Here is a 16,167-nt window from a genome sequence, read left to right on the forward strand (position 1 = left end):
CACTGTGTATCCTGATTGAGGGTGTCGGTCAGCCTGGATATGTTCTTAACATCTCTTAATAGTCTGGACCGCCCATTTTATCACGAGAAATGACAGGCTGCTTACAACTTGATGTGCGCAGATAAAAAATGTCCATATCATGTGAGCGTGAGAGCAACCATTTGAAATTGTCCCATTTCACTCGCTTAACACCCTCTTTATTATAGTGAAAGTTTCTATTGATTAAACGTACCTTCTCCTTTGTGTGAAGTAAACAGTATAATTAGTATAATAATAATTAATGAGTGAGTTGGGCATGCAAATGACAACAATTCATATATAAAGTGGAATAAAGGGCCGGATTAAATCAAAACTTTGACCCACCCGCTAATAGAAAACTACAGAACTGTACTCAGTTGCAGCTTTGTTTTTAGTAAGATGCCACTTTCTTCTAATCAGAAATGTAACCTCTATGATGTACAGCTTTGTAGTTTACTATTAGCAGGTGGGTCAAAGTTTTTGATTTAATCCGGCCCAAAGATTCTATGAGAAAGGAGATACAGAGAATCTCTTTTGAAATAAGACAGGTTTATGTAACGTTAAGGTGTATATTTGTCTTGCTAATCAAATTGTAAATTTTGCATTTAATTCAGCTGATTATAGGACTATTACAAGAAAAGAGCTGACAATTGTGACATTCTGCCTTTCTAAGCAGAAAGAACACCAAGGATCCTTTGCTATATTGATAATGATTGCTGTGTAGAGCTGACAGGTTGTCTCTCCCCACAATGTACAATATCCCCTTTTGGGACTGGTGGATGGTAGCATGAAATGCATTTTTCAGTTGTCATGCTACTAAAGAATACATGTCATGGTTAGGTGCTTCTCCAGGACAACAAGTTGCCTTTTCTGAGGTGCACTGCTTCTCAAAGAACATCTGGACTTTTCTTTGCCTTTTTCTTTGGAAATGACACACCTCTCATATATGAAGCCTGTCATTACGGGATTTGTAAAATGTTTAAACCATATTGCAATTAAGATTGAGTCCAGGGAGTATTTTTTGAAGTGGCTTCCATTGTGAAATAACTGTTCAACTCCTCACCTGGGTCTACAGTGCCTGTGTGTTTCACCAAGTGCCTTTGCCTATGATGCCACCAAAAACAGCGCAGCTTGAAGGAAAATAGTTTGTAGTTTGTGAAATTTGTATTTGACGTTTTTTTTTTTCTGTCATTCTGTATAGCTTACACTGCACTTATTTTCCTTATAGTTGTGCAATTCCTTACCCCCATCCCTAAAGATAAACAGATTATTTCTCCCAATGTGTTTTTACTATTTCGTTGAGCTGTGTGAACAATGTGTTAATCTACTTTACAGTAAGTGTAAAGCTGCAAAGAAATCTCTTGGTTTCCTAATGGTTTAATTAATGGACCGCACTGATAAGTTGTTGAAATCTGTGAATATTACATTGTTTTCTGTTTCAGTTTTCATTAGTGAGGGAAACCACCCTGAATCAATGTATTGAAACAGATATTCCGTTTTTTTTTTAAATAAGTAATTCCCCATTAAATGTATATTTTTAAAAATGTCCTCATGAATACATCCTATTTCAAATTGTCTATTATTTCAAAAGCCAGGAATATCCATGATTTGTCCTGCATTTTGTATTTGGCGATTCTACTACTTCAAGAAAGCACCTAATGATTGACAAATAAGTATTATTTTACAAATAAGCAGCTTAATTGTATAGATTTTATTTATTGCAATGCACTGTATGCCATTCAACAACAGACTTATCAAATGCCAATGCCAATATTGGTTTGATATTGGAAGAATTTAATGTATATAATTAAACAATCATGTGTGGTTCAGGAGGGCATTGCTTCTCATCCATTGATCACCGTCAGTGTGAAGCTTCTGCACATTGTTGTATGATCCACGCTGAACACGTCCCTACTGTATGTTCAGTTTTGTACGGCTAAGATGCGTACCATGGAGCTCATCTGTTACGGTTCTGTGTGCTGCAGCCGCTACGCCGTGTTCTCTATCATCTGCTCCCCAATCCTGACCCACTGACCCTCGAAACACAGAAATGTCATGTCAGTGGATTGTAATTAGTGCATCGAGAGAGTGCCTTCCTGTGACCTTTCACCCTGCAGCGGGATGGTGCAAAAGGGGGGGGGGGAGCTGTCATGTGCATCGTGTATAGAAAATGAACTGCTGCCTACCCCCTCTGTATTATAACTGCCAGCGTGTGTGCAGCTGAGTCTGCAGATGAATATGCAGGTTAGGGAGAAATTAACCTGCAAAGCACTTTTTGCATTTATTGTCTTGCAGAAGATATACTGCTTCTGCCACCAGACAGGCACTGTGTTTGAGAGAGTTTCGTTAGTGATTCCACACATGGAGTTCCTATTTTGCAGTGTATTTGTTTCTTTTTTGAATCCTTTACTCTTGTCAGCCCCCCAAAATATTTTTTATGTAACTTTCCAAGGATAACTGTAATGCATAATTTGTTTTCGTAAATTTGCAGAACAACCTGGCTAACCTGAGCCCTGAATAGTGTGTGTGTGTAATTTATATATTTATATATATAAATAAATTATGAGCCTTAATCAGGTTAAACATCATTATTGTTTTCGTATCTGTTTCAGGTTTTTAAAATCGATGTTCTTACGAGTGGAAGGCAGCACTCAGTGGAGAAGCGCTACAGTGAATTCCATGCCCTGCATAAAAAGGTAACCATTTTCTCTCCTCCTCCCACCCCCTCGCTCTCATGGCTGACTTAAAGGTTGTGGTGCTAGGTCCACATAGAGCAAGAAAGGATTGTTAATCATCGGCTGAAGTGGCACCCTTAGAGTATTTATCTTGTAAGCAGCTCAGCCCTACTGGAAACTCAGATTGTCTCAGGTTTGTCTTCATTCATCTAAAGCAATTCATTATTGACTGTCACAATCCCCAGCAACTGCGATGATGTCAACTTGAACACTCTTCACGGACGAAAATAAAATAAATAAAATAAATAAAATACATTCAGGGAATGACCAACAATAAAAAAAGAGTGCTGGTAAAGAAGGCGGCTTTAAGTACTGAACTTAATGGTGTATTATTGTAATGGTAGACTATGAACAATTGCATTGATTTCCACATAGATATACAATAAAGTGTTGATAATAAAAACGCAGACTTTTGGTCTTTAAATAGGCTGCATATCAGAGGACGAATCATTCAATTTAGCTGTAAATAATGGAATATAGTGCTGTTTGCAGTCAAATTCTATGTGTTCTTATAAAAAGAAATCTATTGAGATGCTGTGCAATTTTTATTTTCTTTCCTTGCAGCTAAAAAAATGTATAAAACCTCCGGAGATTCCATCCAAGCATGTGAGAAATTGGGTTCCTAAAGTACTTGAGCAAAGACGACTCGGGCTGGAAGTATATCTGCAGGTACAGCTCTTTGCTTTTTTGAAACAGAACAGAATAAACCTTTTACAATTGTTTTATTAGAGTATTAAAGCAGAACCTAAAGAGACTATACAAATAGATTGCAGAAGCCCTAAGTTGTAAACATATCGCATAGTGTAACAGCCTTGTGATGTCAAAAACTCCATTGAAGAATGAGAAATAGCAATTTATAAGAATATTAATCAACACAGTGTGGATTTTGTGTAAGACTTTTGCCACTACTGTACAAGGCCACTAATCACATCCCTGCATCCCTGCTGTATACAAAGATCATGAAACAAAGACTTTAAATGACTTCAGCTAAAACTCTGCATTCAGTATTAAACCATTTAATGATTTTAATTATATCAAGATAGTTTTACTCAGCAGAAGGCCTCTAAGCAATACTAATTTAATGTTTGCTGTGTTATTTTCTTGCTCTGATTTATTAATTTCTTGGAGGGGGAGCGGGATTTTTTTGGATTCTGGTTTTAGTTGTTTGGGATTTTTAGATGTATTGATTTCTCACTGCATGGGCATCACACCTTTACAGCACAGACTGCTGGTGCCACAAATTCTGACATACAGACTGTGACGAGATAATGGCCGATCTCAGTCACTGTCACGGGATCACAGTTCTTTGTGTCTAAACCTTGTATCTGCTGCTGTCACAGTATCTCTGTCAGGTGTTCCGGTGTTCAAACTTCTCTTTTTGCTTTAAAAATGCTGTTAAATGTGTCTCCAATCCACTCCTAGAAGAAATAGTTTGATGTGATATTTCCTACAAGTTTGTCTTCCCAATGTTTTTCCTTATATATAATAAAATTGTCTGTCCGTGATACACAACATTTCTTCAAATGAGGTTTAATATTATACACTCCTTCACACACACATGAATGGAAATACTGTGCATATGCATTAGAAATCCCCACATTTATTGAATGTTTCAAAAATCTATATGGATTTACTTGAGAAATAGGCGGTTGTGTATATTTCTGGGAAATGTTGTGTGCACAGTTAAAAAATTATTAAAAGTGAGTGCACACACCATGAAAGGTTTACATAGTCCATTTTAAGGGATGATTCCAAATACTATGAACTACGTAGTGTATACATATTTAAAATATATAAATTAATTTAGTCTAAGCACACATCTGTAAGACTACCTTGGACTCCTGTCATTTACCCCTTAGGATAGGGTGAAGGTAACTTGTAGGGCAATTGTATCTCTTTTTTTTTCCCCATCTTTGGGTTTTCTTCAACTAAAGGTGGCAGTGGAGAGATTACATGCTAAATCTAGTACAAGATAAACTGTTTTTCCTTCCTCATTAAAGCCTGTGAAAACCGTGTTAAATAATATTAATGACTAGGATTGTCAGTATTTACCAGTGCCTTCACCGGTACAAGTGATTTTATCGATTGATACAGATGCGCTGTAATGCTGAAGATTATACTGCTCTGATGTTATCAAAGGCTTAACTAAGTTTATTAGCACACATTGTATCTTTAAATAGATCTAGATGATGATGTTGATTGGGAAAAGCAGAATACCATCCATCTTTTTGATCTGCTAATAACTGAAATCCATCATTGTTTCTATCAGCTGAGTTCACATTCTCCAGAGTCTACAGGTTTTTTTTGGAGCAAGCCCGGGAATGTAGGACAATATGCGCTGTCTGTTATTTATCAATAGGTTTTGGAACTGGCAGTGGTGGTCTTGCATTCAAGTAATACTGATTGAGAAAGACACCTCTTAACTGTTATTAATAACCAATAGCCCTCCCTTCTTTGGGATGTAAAATACATTAACCTCTTTGTCAGGAGATCTTTAAAGAAGATGGGAAACGTAATGTGTATTGATATTATTGATAACAATTTTATTCTTCTTATTAATAATAATATCGTCACCTGTAGAATTTTTCAAATATATAAATCTTTTCCTTGACCATTTTATTTCAAAACGTTTGTACTGAAAAGTAACACATATTCAACGCTGAAGTTCTTGCGTCTGGGTGTTTTATGGGTGCATGAATACACACATGCACACATGAATACACACATTTGTATTATTGTTGTATTTATATATTCAGATCATAAATAAACTAGAAGTTCTGGTGTCTATAAGGCAGTTCAAATGTTTGATAAATTACCTTTTTATTGTTAATTGTGATTGCTTTTCTTAATGTGTGTGTGTTCTATAGCCACGCATTTGTATGTTTTATTTTATAATACAGGGCTCAACTGTAAAAGAGACCTAGGTCTCAGTTTGATTTACAAGTATAAGTAAAAATAAAGGTAAGTAAAAAAGAGGTAAATGTAATAATCTGGAGTGAACACCAACTAAACATAAGTTTTTCATTTTTTATTGGTATTAATCCTAGTGTCTTTCCCGGGTAAAACAGAAAACACTACATGGTATATTTCCGTGTTTAGCACTGTGTTCTGTACAGCAAAACTATTTTGGCAATTAATGTTTCAGTATCATGTCAAAGTACCCAGTTCTTCTGACCTGCAGGCCTTCTTGTTTTTTCATTCTCCAGCACCTTCGCTCATGTTCGCAGTTTTATCGATATCAGAAGGCACGCAGGTGGAACAAAGCCCTTTCCTTTTTTTCCCCGTTTTAAATGAGGCAAGGCTCTCTCCGCTAAGTCAACCATGAACAGTGACCCCCCTGCTTAATTTGATTAAACACTTTGTTAGTAGTTGAGATTAATGTATTTTTCTCCTGCTAATTCTTTCCAATTACTTAGTATATATAAAATCCCAGACCTTGTTAATTATGCACTTGTTGTTTAGTAATTTTTAACAATATTTCCAGAGCAGGGGCTATTACCAGAGTAACCTTGCTGTCAAATGGAAACTCTCAGCAGATTAGGCTCCCTGACTTGAGTCCATTCGTTTTCAGGCCAAGTCTAATTACTGCCTGCTACAGGTACCAGGCTATCTTGCACTTAAGTAATGTAGGTGCTTCTGAGAACCAATAGGAAAAGATTAATTGTTTGCTTTGTTTTGTCCCCCAAGGGACATAGGGCGCTTAATCAAGAAAAATAATTCCTTCTTGTGTTGATTTGGTTTATTTTCTGAGACGATTCAAGTATAGCGGCATGGTGTGGAGAGCAGCTTTTTGTAAGAAACATTGCCTTTTAACTGCAGAGGCAAAGATACAGTGAAACAAATGTAAGAAAACAAGGGAATTGATGAGAGTGTTTCACATTTCTCACAGTAAGTAATCTGGCTGTTGGGTTTTTATGCTTACCAATACTATTGCATTGTATTGTCATTTGTATTGTCTATGTCTACTAAAATCTAATCAAGTGGACAATAGTTTAAAAAAAGAAAAAAAAAAAGCGTTTTCCAAATTGTTCTTAATTGGTAGAGCAAGCAGTGTGCTAATTGCTGTGATGTTTCCAATTAAAAAGAACCCCCATCTAGCAAGCCCCATTAATTCAACCTTTGCATTGCTGATAAATAAGCTATCAAATACTAGAACAGATTAATTGCATGCAGTTAATTCTATCTGAAATTGAAGGTCACAGAAAGTTCTTCGGTTAAATGCAAATGGTGCAATAAAGCATTTTAAATCACTGACAATTTGCATGTAGATAATTTCCTTTTTAAGTTAGGTCTGTTTAATTTGAACCTTTTTTATTTTTTTATTTGTATTTATTGTAGAAAATCAGAACAAATTACAATGTAATGTGTAAACTTAAAAACCCTAATGTATTATTTAAATCTAAAATGTGAAAATCTCATATCAAATGTATGAATTATGCCCCTACCCCAACCCTTTTTTTAATCCACCAGTTTGGACTATCCAGTTATCATTCAGCCTAGCTCTAACGCCCTGTGCTGTTCTGGGGAAGGCATTGCACACACGTCTGTGGACGTATGTGTTTAATTGCACATATGTGTTTAGCAATGAGAGCTCTGAAGACAGACAGGGAGGCATTTGTGTGAACAAAAGGATGCACACCTCCCTTACTTGTGACACCCAGTGCCACAGCCTCCCTGTACCCCATCCCTCCATGGGGCCCCCACAGGGTCCCAGTTCCAGTCAGCTAGTGTTCTAGCCAGGATCTGACTGGTAACTTCAAGTCTATAATCCGAAACGTCAGAGCGAGAGTTTTGCCTGACAATGCCCTGTGGGATCCTCATTCATTATTATTCCAAGTTCCAAAGCATACTTCAATGCAAAGCTTAGTGTGTTATATGTAGAAAGGCCAGTCGGTTCAGTCAGTGCTGTAATGATGTGTGTGTATGTAACAGAAACATGCATTCTATATGCATACTGTTTAGATTTTTTAAGAACCCTTTAAACATTGTCACTAAGTTCATTTTATAATTGATTAACAAAGAGTACGAAAAATCTGGATGAACTCTCTGGCCACAGAAACATTCTCCATTCACTACAGAAGAAAATATATGTATATTGGACAATGCACTAGTAATTATCTTATAGAGCAGCAGACGATAGAGGTTAATAAGAATGTAAACAGTTCAAAAGGTGGCTTAATATAAACTGTATTACACCCTAAAGTGGTGAGGTTGGTTTTATTAGTGTAAACTTGTAATTTTTCAGCAAAATGGGGAACTTAGTGCAGAATGGCATTGATGAATGCAGTCTTACAGAGTTGATACGATTCATTTGTCATCAGCATGAAAAAGGTTAATCAGTATTCGCTGGGCAGGTTGTGTTGCCTTTTTCAGTAATTGTACCATTCTGTGCCTTTATCAAACCATTCCTTGTTTGCCTGGTTGGGGAGGAAAAGTGTCACCGAAGAGAAGCCACAATGAATTACTTGTGATTTTAGAAAGATTACATTTCTAACGTCTCACTGCAAAAAAAAAAAAAAAAAATGTCAGCTTTCTGTCCAAGTAAATGCATGGAGTACATCAAACATGCTACGGAATGACCCTGGGAAGAAAAATCAATTGCAATTCATATTTCATAAGACTATAATTGCTTGTGAAAGCGTGGCAGCAATTTGTTTTATGGGACTGTTCAGCAGTTGCCTCTTTCTGCTTAGCTGTTGTGAATGACAGTACCGCACATAGAAGAAGGCCTCAGTAACATCCTACTTTTCCCAGAGTTGCCTGCTTCCTTAATGTCTTAAAGCAGTAACTTCTGGAAACGAGGGTTTTCTTTTGAAGGCACTTGCATGTTTTTTTTTTTTTCTTCTTTTTTTTGACAAGGTTCTATCATCTGTGAAGTTATCGATTTGCCAGTGTTTTAACCATCAAACTGGATCCATTTGAGTGACTGTGGTTTTTAGACAATTTCTCGGACAGGCAAGGCATCACGGCAATTGGCTGTTTTAAAGACAGTATTTCAATTCGTAGACAGTATTTCAAACCCCATTCCCTTTTGAAGAAGCTTCAGACTTCATAGCCCCACTGTGGACTGAGATGTCATAGGGAGACAGAAAACGCAGCTCACTTTATGGATTGCTGTTAGGTCAACAAAACTTTGGCAGCATTGATTAACTTGACAGTGAATACAGCAGTACATTTATCACTTATGGCTGTGCTGTAGAAAATCTAATAAGAGGCAAACAATTCCCTGTAGAGCTGTAACAGGTTCAGAGTGGTTAACAGTGCATGCACTGGAAATTTCTGCCTTTCCTATTATGCCCTTACTACAGGTTGGATAGTTTCACTCAGGGCTATGATGCCCCGAAAACAGACACATGATCTAGTCATAGAGCACATTCTTTGCTTATGTAAACGTAGATGTAATCCAAAAGGGAATATGTTCAGTCAAACACAATATGGAGCAACTGTCCTGTACAAATTTATTAATGCAGCTCTTGCTATTTAAGATTCCCAAAATGACTACATAAATGACTCTAAGATAGTCATTAATAAAGACAAATATTTGATTATAATTATTCTGTTTTCCTAGTCCACTACATAATAAAAGGAATCCTTTTATGTTTTTATCTTTACCCTGTAAGGGACTGTAAATGGGGATCTGCATTTTCGGCTATACATAGCATTACAAAAACACAGCAGTTATTCTTTCAGCCCCACATGATTCATATATATGTATATCTATTTACCTATCTATCCATCCGTATCTATGTAAGCCACCAGTAAATTTGAGAAATTTTGCCACTAGAGTTCATCATCATTTACATTTCTCACTATAAAATGTTCCCCACTTGGTGTGTGACTGAGCGGGGTGAATATTGATTAGCCATCATGCTGGCATCAGAACCACTCTTAGGATTCAATTTTTTGTTGTTTTGCATATTGTATTGATCTAATGTGGTAAATGAGCATCAAGCGTGCAGGAAGAGGATGAATTGTTTACTCGCATAAAAATAACCTTTCAATACGGGAAGATGCATGGCTCACACTTTTGGTGGTGTTCTGCTGCCCGAAGCAGATGGCATTCAGCTGCTATTGATTTCCTCCTGCAGTTGGGAACCAGCAGACCCGGGCATGCTCATTTAGCCTATTCATCCCTTTCTTTTTTTTCCTCCTTTTCCACAACAAAGAATTGGAGAAGAAAGGTTGATTAACTTGATTTGTTCTTTATAAAGTTAATAGCAATTTTCTGCAGTACCTTTTCAGAGGAGTGGAGGCAATCACAGCCTATCAGTTTTGATAATGCTGTGTAAATTAGGACCATATTCATTTTTCAGTCTATTCTGTTCCCTGTAAACATAGAGTGACACGATCATTACCTATGTAAAAGCCTAGAAACAAGGATTGGAGTAAAGTAAAAATGTAAAAACATGCAACTGATTGATAGTAGTAATGGATGGATGCATAGATAAATAAAGTGAATCATAAATAAAGTGATGTATGGGGGTGTTTTTTTTATTATTTGTATTTTATTGTCTGGCTTGAAATGACCACCTTATTTCCCTTGCAGTCAGATGGTCACTCTGTATGCATTGTTTCAAGGCTGGCAAAGTTTCTCAGAAATGAGTGTATTAACCCCAAGTGCACTGAACTCCCAGCGCTCCTTGCAATCTTGCGCGGCGACTTGATGTGAGCACCTGCTTTTTGTAGTAATTAGTTTCAATGGGAATGTCTGACAGGCTCCAGGGAGTTCATTCTGACCCATCATACATGATGTGAAGAAAAACATCAGTAAGACAAACACAAGAAAACTTATCATGCTGTAAAATGGCATGAATATATTTTGCTCAACATCTTGTGTGGTACTGGGGGAAGGAAACAGTTCCCTGAAGATCAGCGATTGTACCCCTCTGTTGTATTGAACTATTTGGTTTTAGAGCATTTTATTTTCTTAGATTTATAATGTAACTCTCTGTGTACAACAAGGTTTGTGTAGGCACTGTTTTCAAATTCATCATTTGAAATGCATTCATTTTTTATATTCAATCCACAGATTGCCATTTTTGTGTTTGTATTTTTGTACTGTTATTTTTATGAAATTGTTAAAGACAGTTGAGAGATTTTGTAGAAAGATAGGGCAGGCTTTTCATTTCAACATTAAGAATATATAATTTCTGCCACATTATACTGAACATTGTTATTCTTAAAATAATTACATATTTAGTTAAATGTTTTTTTGTAATATAATGGCTTAAATGGAGTTAGCATTGATGTTGTGTTAATCAGTTGGTGCTGAATATTAGTAAATAGATTATATTTAAATTACTAAACTGTCACTATATAGATGCTATATACCCTGAATATTTAAGTGTATTGTGTATTTGAAAGAATGTGAAAAGGTGTGCTACAATGGCAGAGAGAGGATTAGTAACACAATACATTAATGGGGAGATAATGTGTTGAATTCATATGTAAATCATATAGAAAATATACAAGCTTTCAGTCTGTCTAAAAGTATATAATATTGAGGAATTTTCCCAAGCTGTTTAGGCTCCTTAAAAAGTAAAGAAATACAATAAGAAAACCCATAACCGAGTCATACGATGATCATATCTGCTGATACCTGAATGACTCACTTTGCCATAGAACGTGGCGATAACAGTCAGGTTATATGAGGAGCTTTGTTGACAACCACATATATTTTATATGTTTACAAGAAAAATGCACTTCCTTCCCGGAATAAACTCACAGAAAAGCATTCACAACTGCACACAGCCCAATTTGATTGATTGAGGAACCTATTATTTTCTGTGTTGGGAACACTATATCTAGCTAATGATAACTATGACATGCAGAATACATTGAGTATATCAGTTCTGGCTGGAAGATGCCATCTTTACAATAAACCTAACCGTGCCTGTATCAGTCAGATTTAGCATGTTTAATGTTTATTCATATAAAACCTCTTCATCTCAATGTCTTTGATGAACTTACGCATGCTTGATTAATTGTTTTGCTTTAATTTTAGAAGAAATGTAGCTATACATACTGAATTGGTATTATTGGTATTAGAATAAGGTTCCTTTTGTTCCAAAAAGAAAAAAGAAAAAATGCTACAAGCAGGGAGGGATGTTTGTGCCATTGCTCCGCAGCTGGGGAAATACTTATTAAAAGGCACTTCTGCTGATATAGGATCCTCCTGTACTATATCTGAAATTCATTTATAAGTATCTGCTGGGGCTTCAGAGTTTGAAGAGCGCGTGTTAAAATTGTGTGGCAGTGTACACAATCATAATCTCGGAAGGTTAGCAAACTGTTCTCGTCTGGGTTTTCAGTAAGCTCTTCAGTTACCACTATAATTGGCTGATGAGTAGGCTCGGACCTAAAAAGAATGCCAATGTTCGATTTCCCAGTGTCCTCAGTGAAGATATGTCACCATTTATGCCGGGTTTAGTGACAATTCTCTTGAAGAGAAACTCGAGGGAAATCATTACATTGTTTATACTTCTCCCTTGTCGGACAGCATTATCCTGTGATATTTTAGCACTGTTTTCTACTGCATGATGGCATCTAGCTGAGGTTAAGGCCGAACAAGTCCCTTTGTAATTTTGTGACTACATTTTGACTACAGGAAGAGAAAATTCTGACAATTAGTTATATAGGATGCCACTGCCGAAGCATGTGTAAGCGATCAATAAAATCCATTGGGAGACCACTTTTTTAAACCTAAAAAGGGATGAAATCTTGCCTTAAGGATTTTCTTTTTAAAGTAGTTGTTCACAAACCAATATTTAGCTGCAAAATGTGCTTGAATTAAGTTTGGACACTGTTGGCATCACTCATTGTCATTCAAATGCCATATGTGATACTCCATTGACTTAAATCCCTTCCTTCAGGTTAAATATAACCAGTATTGTAAGTTTTTGACTAATCAATGTTTCAGTGCAATGTCATGTTTATGGTCTTGCAACCTTCACATATGTATTTGAATGACTGACTAGCAGGGTTATCAGTCTGAAACATCACTATATCAATCCAACCACTCAACCTAAAGAATAAATGAATGGAAAACTGTGAGAGTGAGAGAACAGAAGCCTGGAAAACCCTTTCACCTTCAACAAATATAAATATAAATATAAGTAAATATAAATGTAGTATAAAGGCATATTAAATGAGTGGATGATTGATCTGTCCAATACAATGCACCATACACCAGTTCTCATTTATCTTATCCACATTCAATAGGTACATTATCTTTAAGATCTTTACATATAACCTAATTGGCTGTTTTGTGGTGTTTAGTGCTCTATGTTACTGCTTGTCAGGCATGTAAATTGGTGTTAAATGGGTCATTCCTGAGGGATATTAGAAGGATTTAAAATTGATTTTAAAATGTAGATCATAATCACGCAACCCCAAAATGGCATATCCTGAAGGTATATTTGTTGATCACGTTTTTGTCATAAGAACTTCAGCTTGAACTAAATCATAACTTCAATTAACCCCCCTGATTAATGCAAATTAAAAACGGTACTTGATGCTGATCTTGCATTAAGTACAAGGAAGAATGCTCTATCATACAAAAAGCTACCATTTAACTACTGGAATAAGAATTTGTTTTTGGCAAGGGGGTCACATTTTGATTTGGTCCACGCCTGAAGAAAACTTAATTTTGTGATCTCTCCAAAAATGGTAATAAAAATGACGATAATAAACATTTTTCCAAGCATTGAATAAACAGGGTGAAACAATGTTCTGATGTCTGTAATTAACTACAGCTGTCTGAAACCTGCCAAGATTTGAGGTATAAAATTGACTAAAACATTAATGTGTGATTCTGATTCTTTTGTTGTGTTACAGACTATAATCATGGAGAATGAAGTTCTTCCCAAAATATTTCTTGATTTTCTTAATATCCGCCACTTTCCTTCTTTGCCAAAAACAGAGAGTTGTGGGTAAGGTTTTACAATTTTAAATTATATTACAATCATAGTATGTCATGTTAGGAGTGTTATTGCAATACAGTACATGTCTGTGTGGAGTCTTTAATATCTTTCTTTTTTAGATCCCTTGATGAGACTGAATCTGAAGAATCGAGGTATGTTATGTCTTTTTATTTTCCTGTTTTCAGACACCAGAGAGCAATCGGAACTGGTAAACCAAGTAATTATCTATTGTGTGTTCTATCCTTTTCCTGTGTTTCGGATGACACTTAGGACAAAGTTTGCTTTTTATTACACGAAAACTTAATTCAAAAATACTGCCGGTCCTTAATAATAAATATGTTCCCCTTTTCTGTTTCCTATCATTGTGCTTCAGAATCGATATGTCTTTTTCTTTCTAAACCCCTTTGACATCATCAGGCTTATTATCCACAGTAATGCATCTCCAAAGAAATCCATTTGCTGAACAGGCCGCGAATGATCAGGGTTACTCACACATATGACTACAATAGCCTCCAGTTTTAATATTAAAGAAATGCTCGTTCACGCTGTAATTCTCCAATATTATTCACAATGAAAAAACAAAGAGTATGATTAATAACAAAAATAAGAGCCTAACCAGTAAAGCTTCCCTATTAACTGCTTTTCTTTTCCAGTTACTGCTGTAGAAACCTCACCCAGTTCTTATTTCTGTAGCTGACGTTCTGTAGCTGATCAAATAAGTGCTTACAAAGGAAGCCAATTGTTCCTACTCCATACTGTATAATAGGGAAAGAACTCTTGACAATGACGTAAATTTGAATTTGCGGGATATGTATATTCAGCAGTGGTTCGCCATGCTTAAAACTAACTGACAGACCATAACATACAAACACTAACATTGCGGGGTCCCCTAATTAATTGTATGCATTTTCTGGAGGAATGTTCTGTTCACTTGTTTGTTTGTTTCCAGTGTATTTAAACACACAATCAATCTGGCACATGTGTACTGTCAGTGCTCAGCAGGGGACAGAGACGGATCTACAGGCAGAAACCTGACAGCACGAGTGTGGTGCAGCATGACTCTTAACTAGCCATGCATCTCTAATTTGTAGACAATCAAAATACAAACTATGTCGGTAATTCCTTGTGTTTAAAGCACGAATTGATTGGCAGTGATGAGACAACCCTTCTGGATGAGGTTATGGATATAAATGCTAACCTATAAGGTGTAGATTATGTGAGTGATCACTGTCCTGGTATTTAAATTCACCTTATTGTGGGATTACTTACTATAGGATTGTTGTTTCTGCTTATTGTTATTTGACCTGCCCACTATGTCATCTCATGTCATCCGGTAATTGTATCCCATAGTACATGTTGAGGCAGGAGACTTTCAGAAGTTAATTATGCAGCTGTTTTGTTGACAGTGCTAATCAACATGGAAAAATAAGAATGTAAACACAAATTACAACACAATCACTCTGAGAAGATGTTATATTATATAGTCAAGTAGAAATACGCTGTTGACACAGGCCGGCCCATATGCTGCCAAGCAATCCCAGAGACTAACCCACTTGGCCGCAGTAGAAAACGATATTCAATTAAATAATGCTAGTCATATGTGTGAGCATAACATTTACATATTTGTTCCTCCTTTGATTATTTCACCTTTTTATGTATCAGAAGGCATACAGTTGAAAGTGTGCCAGTTTCATCGCATCCAGGTTGATTGCCTCACTTTATCACACAGAGTTTGAGGTATTTTCTGTTTAGCGTCCACTGATGCTGACACTCCTGTTCTTGACCTTTGCAGTAAACTGTCCCATCAGCCCGTGCTGCTGTTCCTGAGGGATCCATATGTCTTGCCTGCAGCCGATGGTAATGGAAGCTGTCATGCTTTAACAGCTCTTTACTAGTTACACCCTTCACCACATAAACCAACTAAATGGAAACTCTGGCCCCTGAGTCTGACATGGATTTGTGTCCACTGCAACATGTCATCAACAGCAGAGCTTTACATCGTATAGTCATGTATGTTTGTTGTTTTTATCAGTTGTTGTTTTCCATATTTGGTTAAAAGTCCCTCTAAATTAAAAGATAACCTAAGTTTATTTTGATTTTGTTGATATAACAAGGTGTAATGTCTCCTTGTTGAAACCATTTTAAAATTCAGTTAGCAAACAATAGATCAGATTTTGTAGGCAGTGGCTACTCAGTCCACTTACTGGGGTTCAGCTGGCACAGTCACTGCCCAGTCTAAACAATTATCATCTGTAAAAGTGTTATTTTTAATATAATTTTAAAAGTACAGTATTACCAAGGCGTATTAATGCATATTAAATGTGCCAATACCTACACAAGTGAAAGGATTAAGATCCCACTGACATAGACAGTGAAGTCTGGATGTGTAATGGATCATACAGTATCTCCCTTTTTATGGCCACTGTTTTCTCATCTCATTCAGTTTAATGTGTACACCCCTCAAAGGTAATCTAATAACATGCTTGGATTGT

At 36.3% G+C, this 16,167-nt stretch overlaps 1 protein-coding gene across 1 annotated transcript in view; it reads left to right on the forward strand.

Moving 5' to 3' along the window:
* The window catches only part of snx24 (sorting nexin 24), a 35,977-nt gene that overhangs the window by 18,062 nt on the left and 1,748 nt on the right, over positions 1-16,167 (forward strand). Inside the window, exons 2-6 of the mRNA XM_066711329.1 lie at positions 2,631-2,714; positions 3,318-3,422; positions 13,590-13,684; positions 13,795-13,827; positions 15,468-15,532. Coding sequence (XP_066567426.1) covers positions 2,631-2,714; positions 3,318-3,422; positions 13,590-13,684; positions 13,795-13,827; positions 15,468-15,532 — 382 coding nt within the window. The remainder of the gene's footprint in view (positions 1-2,630; positions 2,715-3,317; positions 3,423-13,589; positions 13,685-13,794; positions 13,828-15,467; positions 15,533-16,167) is intronic.

Source organism: Amia ocellicauda, chromosome 8 (genome assembly GCF_036373705.1).
Source record: "Amia ocellicauda isolate fAmiCal2 chromosome 8, fAmiCal2.hap1, whole genome shotgun sequence".
Lineage (NCBI taxonomy): Eukaryota > Metazoa > Chordata > Actinopteri > Amiiformes > Amiidae > Amia > Amia ocellicauda.